This window comes from Muntiacus reevesi, chromosome 3 (assembly GCF_963930625.1).
Source record: "Muntiacus reevesi chromosome 3, mMunRee1.1, whole genome shotgun sequence".
In the NCBI taxonomy this organism is placed as follows: domain Eukaryota; kingdom Metazoa; phylum Chordata; class Mammalia; order Artiodactyla; family Cervidae; genus Muntiacus; species Muntiacus reevesi.
This window is the reverse complement of record NC_089251.1, coordinates 256,021,626-256,035,368: the sequence shown is the minus strand read 5'-3', so window position 1 is coordinate 256,035,368 and position 13,743 is coordinate 256,021,626. Positions and strand designations below refer to the sequence as shown.

At 36.0% G+C, this 13,743-nt stretch overlaps 1 protein-coding gene across 1 annotated transcript in view; it reads left to right on the top strand.

Moving 5' to 3' along the window:
• The window catches only part of NCKAP1 (NCK associated protein 1), a 108,429-nt gene that overhangs the window by 64,766 nt on the left and 29,920 nt on the right, over positions 1 to 13,743 (top strand). Inside the window, exons 16-23 of the mRNA XM_065931890.1 lie at positions 245 to 390; positions 2,409 to 2,541; positions 7,549 to 7,668; positions 8,314 to 8,453; positions 8,956 to 9,087; positions 12,073 to 12,291; positions 12,478 to 12,608; positions 12,847 to 12,944. Coding sequence (XP_065787962.1) covers positions 245 to 390; positions 2,409 to 2,541; positions 7,549 to 7,668; positions 8,314 to 8,453; positions 8,956 to 9,087; positions 12,073 to 12,291; positions 12,478 to 12,608; positions 12,847 to 12,944 — 1,119 coding nt within the window. The remainder of the gene's footprint in view (positions 1 to 244; positions 391 to 2,408; positions 2,542 to 7,548; positions 7,669 to 8,313; positions 8,454 to 8,955; positions 9,088 to 12,072; positions 12,292 to 12,477; positions 12,609 to 12,846; positions 12,945 to 13,743) is intronic.

The window sequence follows — 13,743 nt, the reverse complement described above, 5'->3', positions numbered from 1 at the left end:
GTAGCTTCACGCACTTTAGGAGTTCAAGCTGAATGACCCATGTATTAGATTCTGTTTTCTGGATAGTATTTCAGTTTACTTAAAGAAATTCTTGATAGGAATTTTAAGTTTGAGTCACTGGAGACAATTTTTAAAAGATGATGTTCTTAATAAACTTTAAGCATTTTTCAATAGTGGGTATTTTTTCTTTTTTTTCCTGAAGTTATTACCTAAACTACTTTTGTTTCTTTCTTTACTTTTCCAGGCATATACTAGTGTCTCTAAGGCTTCACTTAGCCTTTCAGATCACAGGGAACTTGGAAAGATGATGAATACAATAATTTTTCACACAAAAATGGTAGATTCCTTGGTGGAAATGCTGGTGGAGACATCAGATCTGTCTATATTTTGGTATGTTGTAATTTTCTTTAAATTAGAATTTGAAATTTTTATGATCCAAAGACATGTTTCTTGATTACTTGACATTAGTGTGTTGCTTAAGACAGTTTTAATTAGAGATTCTAAGAATAAAGGGAATAGAGAACAACCTGCCAGTAGTGAAGTTTACTATGTTGGGATTTTATGTCTGTTTTTAATTCTGTATAAGAGCACCTCTTACTGATGTGAATTTTTTTTTTTTTACACTTTCTTTGAAGAAGTGAAGAACAGTCACTTCAAATTGTGTCATTAAAGGAAAAAAAAAATTTGGATTGGGGTCAAATAGAGCAAATGTTGGAAATTCAGTAGCACCTGGTTTCACTCTGTGGTATTAAGTTGGCTAGTAACATTATGATAATGGGATGACGTTCCCTCGCTGTGCCCCCCTCTGCTCTGCTTCTGTTTGAAGCTCTTCTGTCACTCTCAGTAGTGCGCAGCTCCCCCCTCACTCCCCACATTATGTGGTTCTCGAAGGAGGCCAGGTTTCTGATTCCTTAGTGTCTTAACAGAGCAAGTGCTTAATAAATATTTAAATGAGTAAGTGAGCTTGCTTGTGATGAAATTATTAATAAACAGTGGTGTCGGAACTCAAGTATTCTGATTTCAGAGCTGTGCGGTGTCCACTCTGTTTCTGCTTCTTGAACTTTTTTTCCTTTAGGGAAGCTGATGAGAATAGCCTGGTAGGTTCATTCAATTCTAAAATGCTGAAATAGCCTCAGTGGATAGTGATAGTAGTTTCTCTGTATTGACTAGTGATCATTATGAAAAGCTTGTGATTAATTTTGTTTTGGGGAGAAAACCAGTCTACCCTGATTTTTGCAGTTTGTAGTGGGGCTTTAATTAGCAGTTTTGCAGAAAAAATCCAAATTACTCAGCAGGGAAGACATAAGGGATCTCTTAAAGGAACTGAGGAAATACAGTTATTATATAACAAGTTTGTAAGAGTTTAAAGATTTGGAACCCTGTCCTATTGTCTAACCCAGAGGCTACCTTGAAGAGAAAATGTAGCATTTTATGTTTAGCTATTTTTGAGCTATATATTGTAAAAGTTTGTAACAAGTTTGTAAGAGTTTAAAGATTTGGAACCCTGTCCTATTGTCTAACCCAGAGACTACCTTGAAGAGAAAATGTAGCATTTTATGTTTAGCTATTTTTGAGCTATATATTGTAAAAGAAGGATACAGCAATTAGAAATTCCTCTTCTGGGTACTTTGTGGTGGTCCATTGGCTAGGACTGCATACTCTGAATGCAGAGGACCCAGGTTCTGTTCCTGGTCAGTGAACTAGATCCCACATACTGCAGTGACGACCAGAGATCCTGTGTGCTGCAGCTAAGAACCAGTACAGCCAAATAAATTAATTTCAAAAAGAAAATTAATTCCTCTTTTCTTTCCTGGAAATAAGGTACTTTGAATAATGTTTAAAATTTGCAAATTTTCAGTCATTTAATTAATTTATATTCATACTTTCTCTTAACCACATTCTTACTTTGTCACATCCAAAATAAAGACATGTTCACTACTTCTGTTTGTTTTATTTTTCCAAGATGTATTAAACCTATATTTTATCACCTCATATTCTTTTAGATTTAACATCTCTTCAATCTGAAAATAATTTAAAGTTGATGGTGTATTATTGTTTAATTGACAGTATTTTTTTTTTAGTGGTACATAAAATAATAGTGTTTCTTACAATTGATAGTCTCTTAGCTTTGATGACTTTTGATGCTGTAAGGTTTGAATGGTATATATTCAAATGCCATAGATATGGTTTATTTTCTCTTAACTTTTATTTTAAAATGTGTTAATGTTATATAAATAATATTTTTATAACCCTGAAATGATTATTGGTATGAAAGAGAACTCTTTGGAAAAATAACTTTTTCTACAAGAATAAATGCTGCAGTTGGTAATTTTCATTTACTTGAATCAAATTAAACTAACTTTAACTATAAAAATTGTGATTCTGATTTTTAATTTGTTTCCTTATAGTTTTTATAGTCGTGCTTTTGAGAAGATGTTTCAACAATGTTTGGAGTTACCCTCTCAGTCAAGATACTCAATTGCATTTCCACTACTTTGCACTCATTTTATGAGTTGCACACATGAACTGTGTCCAGAAGAGGTAATTTCAGAGTAGTATTGTGATTAATATAGTATGCAGAATAAGCTACTCCAAGCATATAGCTGACCAAATGTTCACAAAGATAAAGACTCACAAAGTCATAATTACCTAACCTACCTGCCCACCTAATGTATCTCTGTGCAGTCAGAAGAATGCTTGATTAGGCATATGATGTAATATTTATTTAAATGATTGGATAAATGCAGATGCATGTTTCTAAGAACACATCATAAAATCACTTGTTTAGTCACTCAGTTGTGTCCAATTCTTTTGATACCCCATTGACTGTGGCCCGTTAGGCTTCTCTGTCCATGGGATTTCCCAAGCATAAAACCACTTGGAATTAACCTTTATTAAGATAAATAGTGAGTCAGGCATTAATATTTATAGTAAAGTTATATATAATGAGTGATATTTATAGGCTTAGTTTTCCTCTGAAATGCTCACTGAAAATACTTGCAAATCGAACGGAGACATTACTGACTAAATATGACTTTCAAAGAAGAATTTCACTGACTTGTTAAAATAATAGATAGAGTAAGCAAAATTGAGATTTGCCAGTGTTTGTAAGAACTCGCATACTGGCACACAGAGTTACTGAGTAATTAAAGTACTCTGTAGTTTACACATACCAAGTATCTGTCAAAAGTGTGCTTTCAGTATTTCTTCTAATCGTCCAAGAAGAATAACTTAGTGCGTATGGTAAGTATATATTAAAATTAGATAGTATTTTAAAACATAGCTTAGTGTTGAATCCTTTCACTTAGAACTACAGAACTTGTAGAGAAGACACGTCAGAAGAGCAGTAGCATTGTTATCTTTAAGCATTAGGTACTCTCTGTTGCACGTTGTTTTCCAGTAATCCTACAGGAAGTTTATTAGGGAGTGCTTTTAGGATTAATTAATACCTGTGAGATTATATGGCACCACCAATTTTAATAGCACTATGGATTTTTTAGAATGAAAGATTTTTCCTCCTAATTGTGATACCTAGGATGTACTGTCATGTAATGTGTGATGTAAGATGTCAGTTTCTTTCTCACAGTCATCCTTCACATTAATTACTCATCATGTCCTCTTAATTTTATTTGTGTAATGTAATTTCTTGAATCCATCCTTTACTTTCCATTGCTGTTGGCACTATTGTAGTTCAGCTTTTCAAAGGTTTTCATATCTACTCCTAAATAAGTTTTCTTCCTTCAATATTTTTGCCTTAAAGACAAACACAGTGCCACTAGAGTGCGTCTTTACTTCTTAAAATACCGTTAGAGTTCTCCATTGCATATGGAGAAGGTAGAAACTTCTCAGGCATTGAAAATCCTCAACAAATCTGCATCCCGTTGGTTTTTTTCCCCCCTTTCCTTTTATCCTTTGTCTTAAAGGGAGAAAGAAAAAAAATATATATATGTATATGTATGGTGGTGGCTTATTTTCTAAGTCATGTCCGACCCTTGCAACCCCATGGACTGTGTAGCCTGCCATGCTCCTCTGTCCATGGGATTCTCCAGGCAAGAATATTGGAGTGGGTTGCCATTTCCTTCTCCAGGGGATCTTCCTGACCGGGGGGTCAAACCCAGGTCTCCTGCATTGCAGGCATATTCTTTACCCATTGTGCTATGAGGGAGGAGACACACAAACACACGCACACACACACACACACACACACGCTTCCAGTGTGGTGCTAGTGGTCAAGAACCCACCTGCCAGTGTAGGAGATGTAAAAGACGAGCGTTTGATCCCTGGATTGGGAACATCCTCTGGAGAAGGGCATGGCAGCCCCCTCCAGTGTTCTTCGCTGGAGAATCCCATGGACAGCAGAGCCTGGTGGGTTACAGTCCATTGGGTCGCAAAGAGTTGGACAAAACCGGACAATTTTGTGTGCATGCATACACACATATATATACACTTCTCAGGTGACTCAGTGGTAAAGAATTCACCTGCCAAGCAGAAGACATGGGTTCAATCCCTGGGTTGGGAAGATCATCTGGAGGAGGGAATGGCAACCCACTCCAGTATTCTTTCCTGGAGAATCCCATGGACAGAGGAGCCTGGCAGACTGCAGTCTTTGAGGTCACCAAGTTGGACATGACTGGTACTATTCTGTGTTTCACTTAGCTAATTTGTTAAAGCCCATTACATTCCAACCAGTTTTCTTAAACCTGTAATTGAAAGGCTGCAAAGACACAGTCTTTACCCTAGACAAATCCATGATTTGATGACCTGTGTTGTGGTAGAAATACACATGGGGCACTCTTGGAACACTGAGGGAATTCACCTTGGGTGAGAATACAGTAAGCTGGTGTGCAGAGTTAATAGTTCTCAGTGCAGTCTTAATTTATAGTTTTAGTTTTAGCCTTTCATGTCATTTAGATCAGAAGGATTATAGAAAAGGCCTGTAAAATAACTTTTTGATGCAGCCCTTATTTTAAGCTGGAGTATTTAACAGTAAATTTGCAGAAAGATAGTACCTTTTGAATTAGATTTGAAATTCACACCATCTTGGGTCAGCAGGATTCCTAGATAATGGTAGCCAGTACTAATGCAAACCTAATATTGAGTTGCTGCAGCTATACCATCCAGTATAGTAAGCCATTTATCTTTTTCAGTCTCATTATTTAAAAATCTTGTTTATGCTAATGGCTCCTCAGTCTATATATCTGCAGCCCAGATCTTTCCCTTCAAGTTAGATTTTCTCTATATCCTACTGCACTCAAGGTATTTTTAGCCATCTGAAGTGTAACATGTCCAGCATATAATCATTGATTTTTCCCCATTTACCCCAACTTGAAGCCTTTTCTGCTTTTGGCTCTCCTGTTACGTAAGTGTTCAGACTCCTGCCTCTTCTCACCTGTGAACAAGCCCCAGCATCTTCTGCCTGGATGACTGTTACTGTCTCCCACGTGGCCTCTGCTTCCTCCATTATCCTGTTCTCAGCACGGAGCCAGAGTTATACTCTAGTTGTTTTGTTTTACAGTCTCAGCATTTTTGAGCCATTGAAGAGAAGTAGTGAAGTCAGATCTGTATTTTAAATAAGTTAGTTTAGTAAATTTGAAGCAATGCTAGTTCAAGTCCTTTTTTTCAGGAAGAAGGGATGGCAAGGGATGTATTTTCTTTCAGGAGTCAGAATTTGGTTAAACAAAATCCAAATGTCTATAATTTGAAATTTTTTTTTAAGTAAAGTGAACCATTATTTAATTGTATCTGGTCTGTAGATCCCTTTTGGTTTTGCTGCCTGTTCAAGTTTTAAAGGGCATTTAAATCAAATATGTTACAAGGTAATGGTACATCTAAGAACAGTTGTTTTACATGTTTAAGTTTTTTTATATTCTTCTATATTATCTTACATTTTTATTTCAGCATAGAAATAATGTTTGTAATGTCTACATGTTTTTTTATATAATTATGGAAGGTCAGGGAAGGAAAACTTACAAAAATCTGTCTCCAGAAACTAACACACATTTTAAATCAGCTGTACTTCAATAAAAATTTTTAAAATAAAAATAGAAAAGTAAAAATCTGTTTCTTTGTAAAGTATTGCAAATTGTATAGGGCAAAATTATACAGTATTATATATTCAACATTCCAATTACCGTTAACAAGAAAAACCTATTAAACTATTGCAGCACCCACCAAAACTAAAAGGATACAGAATTCTGTAGCTAGAAATAGATGGATTTGAATGAGTGTATGTATCTACATGGTGGCTCAGAAGGTAAAGAATCCACCTGCAGTGCAGGAGATCTGGGTTCAATCCCTGGATTGGGAAGATTCCCTGGAGGACCCCCATGGACAGAGGAGCCTGGCAGGCTACAGCCCGTGGGGTCACAAAGAGCCGGACATGACTGAGCACTCAACACAGCACAGCACATGTGTCTATATATATATAAATAACCTCCTAAGAGTTAGGGATGATGTTCTTTTTTCCCCTATGGAGTTCAGAAAATGCATACATAGTCAGCTTTTTTTCTCTTCTGGGATATGGAGTTTGATTTTAGAGAATTGAATGACTTGTGAATTTGTTTTACTGACTCGATTTTTAATGATATTATTTAAATATTTGAACACTTGTTTTCTGTTTATACACTACAAAATTCTTTGCTAAGATATATATACACACACACGTATGTATATAATCAAGTGAGATCAGCAAATGTTACTCTAAATCTGTTCTTTCATATCATATGTTTGATATTTTAGTATTTAAGAACTGGATACAGGACATTGTGGAATTTGAACATTTTTCATGTTAAGGAAAATAGTGGTCCTTTCAGATTCCTTCCAGTCATACTTGTATAGTCACCAAGTACTTACTTTGTGTCAAATGTGTGCAAATACGATATGGTAGGTTAGTTTTTATAAGAGATAAAAGAGATCTATAACATCTCCCTTCTTCACTCCTTATACAGGATAGGCTTGAACCTATTTTCTATGTTTATTTAAAAACTCTTTTAAATCAAATTAGTTAGTTCAGTCGCTCAGTCATGTCCAGTTCTTTGTGACCCCATGGACTGCAGTACTCCAGGCTTTCTTATCCATCACCAGCTCCTGGAGCTTGCTCAAACTCGTGTCCGTCGAGTTCATGATGCCATCCAACCATCTCATCCTCTGTCGTCCCCTTCTCCTCCTGCCTTCAATCTTGCCCAGCATCAGGGTCTTTTCCAATGAGTCAGTTCTTTGCATCAGGTGGCCAAAATATTGGAGCTTCAGCATCAGTCCTTCCAATGAATATTCAAGACTTATTTCCTTTAGGATTGACTGGACTCCCAAGAGTCTTTTCCAGCACCACAGTTCAAAAGCATCAATTCTTCGGCGCTCAGCTTTTTTTATGGTCCAACTCTCACATCCATATGTGACTGCTGGAAAAAACCGTAGCTTTGACTAGATGGACGTTTGTCGGCAAAGTAATGTCTCTGCTTTTTAATATGCTTTCTAGGTTTGTCTAGATTTGTTAATTCAAATTACTTTGTTATAATTTTTACTGTTTTTGTTACTATTATTCTTTAACAGAGACATCATATTGGAGATCGCAGTCTTTCCTTATGTAATATGTTCCTTGATGAAATGGCCAAACAAGCTCGAAATCTCATCACTGATATTTGCACAGAACAGTGTACTCTTAGTGACCAGGTAATAATTTAAATGTTTCCTTACAGATAGGAAAATTGTGTTGAAGACAAGAAAATCATCTCTTAGCTAGTTTTTTTTTTTTTTCCATTTTTAATTTTATCCTCAAACTCTCAGGAAATCTCATTACCTCTTATTATGAAGCTCTGTTGTTAGGTCTTTAAGAAATTGCCACTGTCTTTAGGGTTATGGTTTAAAATGCAACCTCTAGCGTGGCATTCAAATCCCTTCCCAAGGTAGCTAGAACGTCTCTCCCCCGCATTTTATGCTCCACTACTGAGTCATTCTAATTAGATTTGAGCACATAGTGTTCTATCATAGTTTTGGTCTTCATAGGCCATTTTCCTTCCAGTAAAATATTCTTTCTTTTTCCTCACTTGCCTGGTAGTTTTTAATTTGTCCTTGAACTGTAGCTTTGCTGTAACTAGCTCTATGAGATGCCTCTTCACACAAGATTTACCTGTTTCTGTGTTTTCCAAGCTGAGTGGGCTCTCCAAGCTGGCTAGGTAAACGCTACATCTCACTTATCACCTCTGTTCTTAGTGCTAGCATGTGTGCCGCATAGTCTGGGTTTAGCTGAGGTTTGCCTCAGTACTCAGTGTTTTCAGAGTGATTGTTATGTATGATTTCATTTATTTATAAATTTAGTTGTTGCCCAAGCATTGTGCTAAAACCATCAGTCAAGCAGTGAACAAGAAGTCAAAAAAACAGACTGGTAAGAAAGGGGAACCTGAAAGGGAAAAACCAGGAGTTGAAAGCATGAGGAAAAACAGGCTGGTCGTGACCAAGTAAGTCATCCACTATTACTGTATCCTTTTGTTACAGGTAAAAGAGTTGTTGTTGTTGTTGTTATTGTTTTTCCCATTTTTTGTATGGCATTAGTACTGAGGAAATGCTAGTAATCGTAAATTCTTCATTTCCCTTTTTTTGACATTTGTGAACTTGATTAGCCAGTTGGTGCCTATTTAATCCAAAACTACTTACTTTGGATTTTTGAAGAAAGTACATGTAATAGATGTCATTTGTTTTTATATGTTGAATATTGAAGGCCAAGAAACCTGTCTAAAAATTTGGAGGGGGTATACTATAAGCAATCTGTAATTTTCAGTTTATTTGAAATTAGATGTCTGACACTATTTTGGCATCTTGTTATATATTGAACATGTCAGTTTAAGAGAGAGGAAAAGTTGAATTTTGCCATTACTATTCTGATATACTAATGAAATTAATTTCATATTGCTATTTTGAAATGTTAAGTTTTTTCTTTACTGTTTATTAATATTTTTTCAGCCTTGATAAGTTGCACACTGCACTTTCCGAGTTGTGTTTCTCTATAAATTATGTACCAAACATGGTGGTTTGGGAACATACTTTTACCCCACGAGAATATTTGACTTCTCATCTGGAAATCCGCTTTACTAAGTAAGAAAGAATATAAGCCGTTTTTGTTTGTTGATTAAGTTAATGAGTTTGTTATAACAATTTATTTTTCCTATCTATGCAGTCTTTACTTTTATGAGGGAAAGCATTAGTAGAAATGGTATATAAATTAGTAAAATTGTAGTATAGAAAAATAACTGGGAAGTATGAAGAATAGTGAATTGGGAATTACTTAAATTACCCAGTCTTACCCCCACACTTGTAGACTCATTGTAATACCGGAGAGGCTAGTTAATCTCTGTGAGCCTTAACTTCCTTATAAGAAAAAGGACAGTTCAGTTCAGTTCAGTCACTCAGTCGTGTCCAACTCTTTGCAGCCCCATGGAGTGTAGCACACCAGGCTTCCCTGTCCATCACCAACTCGCTGAGCTCAAACTCCCGTCCATTGAGACGGTGATGCCATCCAGCCATCTCATCCTCTGTCGTCCCCTTCTCCTCCTGCCTTCACTCTTTCCGAGTGTCAGGGTCTTTTCTAATGAGTCAGCTCTTCGCATCAGGTGGTCAAAGTATTAGAGCTTCTTGAGCTTCAGCTCTAGCATCAGTCCTTCCAGTGGATATTCAGGGTTGATTTCCTTTAGAATTGACTGGTTTTGATCTCCTTGCACTCCAAAGACTCTCAAGAGTCTTCTCCAGCACTGCAGTTCAAAAGCATCAACTCTTTGGCGCTCAGCCTTCTTTGCTTCCCTTGTGGCTCAGCTGGTAAAGAATCCACCTGCAGTGCGGGAGATGTGGGTTCGATCCCTGGGTTGGGAAGATCCCCTGAAGAAGGGAACTGCTACTAACCCCAGTATTCTGGCCTGGAGAATGCCATGGACTGTATAGTCTATGGGGTGCAGTAGGACATGACTGAGCGACTTTTACTTTCAGCCTCTTTATGGTCCAGCTCTCACATCTGTACATGATTACTGGAAAAACTGTATCTTTGACTAGACGGACCTTTGTTGGCAAAGTAATGTCTCTGCTTTTTTTAATGTGCTGTCTAAGAAAAAGGAGACGATTGGAGCAAATTGGTGTACTTCAGCCAGCAGGCGGCAGCCCAGTAGGATCATGGAATCAGTTTAGAAAGTTGTAGTGAACATTTAAAGAAAGAAAAGAGAGAGAGGAAAGGAAAGAAGGAAGAAGAAATAGGGGGGAAAACTCAGTGCATTGCACGTAGTAAGTAGAAATATTGTTTCATGGAACTTTTCAGTTATGTATATATTTGTGTGTACTGAGTTGGTGATATTAGATACATATCTTATAGTGGGTCACAGTCAAATGTGTGAAAACCTCAGGGTTGGATGAACCCTAAAGTCTTGTGAACTCCAAAGTATGCTGTTATGCCGATAGAATTCTAGATCCTTGAGGCACTCAATTCTAATTAGTCTTATAAGTTATGTTTCTTGAAATGATATTATATATAACAAGTCAGAAATTTTGTAAATGTTGCTTCAGCCTTTTTCTAAAGTTACACATTTATTTAGTAAAGAAAATATTGATTGATTCAATGCATTTTTCTTAAAGGCCTTTGAGCAATTTATGAAAGAAATTTTGCCAAAGGATTTTCAGGAGGTTTGGCTAAACGTTGTGGTCGCTAACAAGTATTTGTGCCTTATGTGTAACATTGTGTTAAGAAATGTGAGTAATAATAAAACTGTATAAAGCTTAGAGCTGCAGCAACTATAGAAGAAAATAGAATATGTAAATTGCAGTAAATTGAGTGTCAAGTCATCAGTTGCGAAGAGTCTGGTGTTGAGCAAAGAGTCTCTTGCTCTTCTTTAGTAAGGAAGGCATCCTGACAGTGAAACCAAAACTGCTTCAGTATTTAGGCTGTAGGACGTTACGCCTTGTGATACTTGTCACTCGCAACTCGGTGGATTGGTGCAGTGTTGTGTGGAAGGTAGGGTTCAGTGTAAAGCTCCCTTGTTTTCCTTCTGTAAACAGTCTGGTCCGTTAATCCACGGAGAAGCAGATGTTCTTTTTATCAAACATCTACTTAGTGATCAGGTTTAAGGCAAGGCTGTATACTTGTTTACCTGGGAAGTATTTTTATGCCAGGACAGATAGCTTGTGAGTATTAGTTGATTGATTTTTGCTGATTACTTGCACACAATCGTAAAGACTTGGTGGCCATGTACAAGGACAGTTTCGTACAAGTACAAGCAGTTTTCATCTCGAGTTGTTCTTCTGGGACTGTTACTAGTGATGGGGTTTGTTGTCTTTATGAATTTATCCTTACAGATACAAGTCTAAGATCTTTATAAATCTAATGATTAGGGAATTTTTGGGTTTCCCTAGTAGCTCAGCAGTAAAGAATCCACCTGCGATGAAAGAACCACAGGAAACACAGGTTCGAACCCTGGGGTCAGGAAGGTCCCCTGGAGGAGAGCATGGCAACCCACTCCAGTATTCTTGCCTGGAGAATCCCATGGGCAGAGGAGCCTGGCGGGCTACTGTCCATAGGGTCGCAAAGAGGCAGACACAACTGAAGTGACTTAGCATGCACGCATGCATGCACTTCCAGAGTGACCTTAATCAGTTTACTTGAGTTTACCTTATCAGTTTACCTTAGATTTGTTCTTTCCTCTATGAAATGATGGTGATAACGGCACAGTAGTGTTATTAAATATGAAGACTGTGGGTAATATATATAAGGCCTAAAAAACTACTGGTGCGTAACAGTGCTAAAGGAATTCAAGCTATAGACTTGAATAGTCCATTTACTTGCTGGAGACAACACATCATGTTAAAGGAATTTTTAAAACCCTCTTTATTCTTAAATCATTTTTATTGCTGATGCCCTTAGTATTTTTTTAATCACTTGCATCCCCATTTCATTCCTGTATATCTAAGTATGTTCTTTTTTTTTAAAGTTTTTGCTTTGGAAGATAATGATAGTAGTAATATCATGAATTGTAGATTGAATGGCCTATTTACAGAAGTACAAAAATTAGAGCTTTTTAATTTTTTCTACCATCCCCGTTCCAGGTCAATTGTTGGAATGACTATGTATAATCAAGCCACACAGGAAATTGCAAAACCATCAGAACTTCTAACAAGTGTAAGAGCATACATGACTGTGCTCCAGTCAATAGAAAAATATGTGCAAATTGATATTACAAGAGTATTTAATAACGTTCTTCTTCAACAAACACAACATTTAGACAGTCATGGAGAACCAACCATTACAAGTCTGTACACAAATTGGTAAGAAACATATTTAGAAATTTGGAATGATAAAAAATTTCTTTGTAATGAATGACTTACAAAAGTTTTTAAAATGGATTAATGCTTGTTCGTGTTATTAGTCAACTTTAAAATTATATTCAGAAATGTATACCTTAGTAAATTTTAAATTAATTTCTCCAGTTGCAAATTTACTCTTCTCCTTAGGTATTTGGAAACTTTGTTAAGACAAGTCAGCAATGGTCATATAGCTTATTTCCCTGCAATGAAAGCATTTGTGAATTTACCTACGGAAAATGAATTAACATTTAATGCAGAGGAATATTCTGACATATCAGGTGACTAATAATCTGGCATATTTTAGAGAATGAAGAAACCTTGATTCTTTTGGTTTTTGATTCTGTTATGATGATTTTCATTTAATTATGTGAATAATCAAACATTAATTTTAGACTTACGTAGGCCTTTATGTTCTTTCTTATTCTAGAGACTTTTTCTTAAGAGTTTTCAGTTAATAATTTGCTTCTTAAATTTTTTTTTTGGTCAAAGTATAAAATTAATTCCATTTCCTTTCAGAAATGAGGTCATTATCAGAGCTGCTTGGCCCATATGGTATGAAGTTCCTAAGTGAAAGCCTTATGTGGCATATTTCATCACAAGTTGCCGAACTTAAGGTAATACAGTTTTTATTGATTTTGAGCTTTAAAATATTTCAAAAATGTGAACAAACAAGCCTAGAGTGTTATTTCAACCCAACATAAAGTTGTCATGAAATGAAATTATATGAGTTTATATGAAATTTATAAATTCATATAAACTATATGAATTTATATGAAATTTATAAATTATACAAAATTACAGAGCTAGCAAGTTCTTTCTTGCTAGTTCTTACTTGCTACTAGCAAGTAGCATCTTCATTTGCTTCCCTTTTACAAATGATAAAACAGAAAGCCTAGAGAGGTGAATTGACTAGCTAAAAGGGACCGAAACTCAAATTTCTTGACTTTTAGTCATCTTCATTCTGTTGTATTGTGATGCTTTTCTTCCAGTGACCATGTTCAAAGTTCCAGCCAGTCATCTGTTTGAATTTGTGGTTTGAATGTATTACTTTCCACAGATTACAATACAAACTTGTTAGGTTTATGTTTTTTTCTTTTTAAAAATTTATTTATTTTTAATTGGAGGATAATTGCTTTACAATATTGTGTTGGTTTCTGCCACACATCAACATGAATCAGACATAGGTATACCTTTGTCCCCTCCCTCTTGAACTTCCCTCCCACCTCCCACTGTTTTTTTTTTTTCCTTAGGCATTCTTTTAAATTATCTTGTGCCTTTTAAACTGGATGAAAAATGTGCTTAGCATTTTAATAAAGATGTGAAAGAGCTGAAGCAACATTTTGAGTAACTCTAGAAGCCTTGTAGAAAGATCTCAGGGCTAAAGTGATTTATACTGAACAAGTCTGTATATAA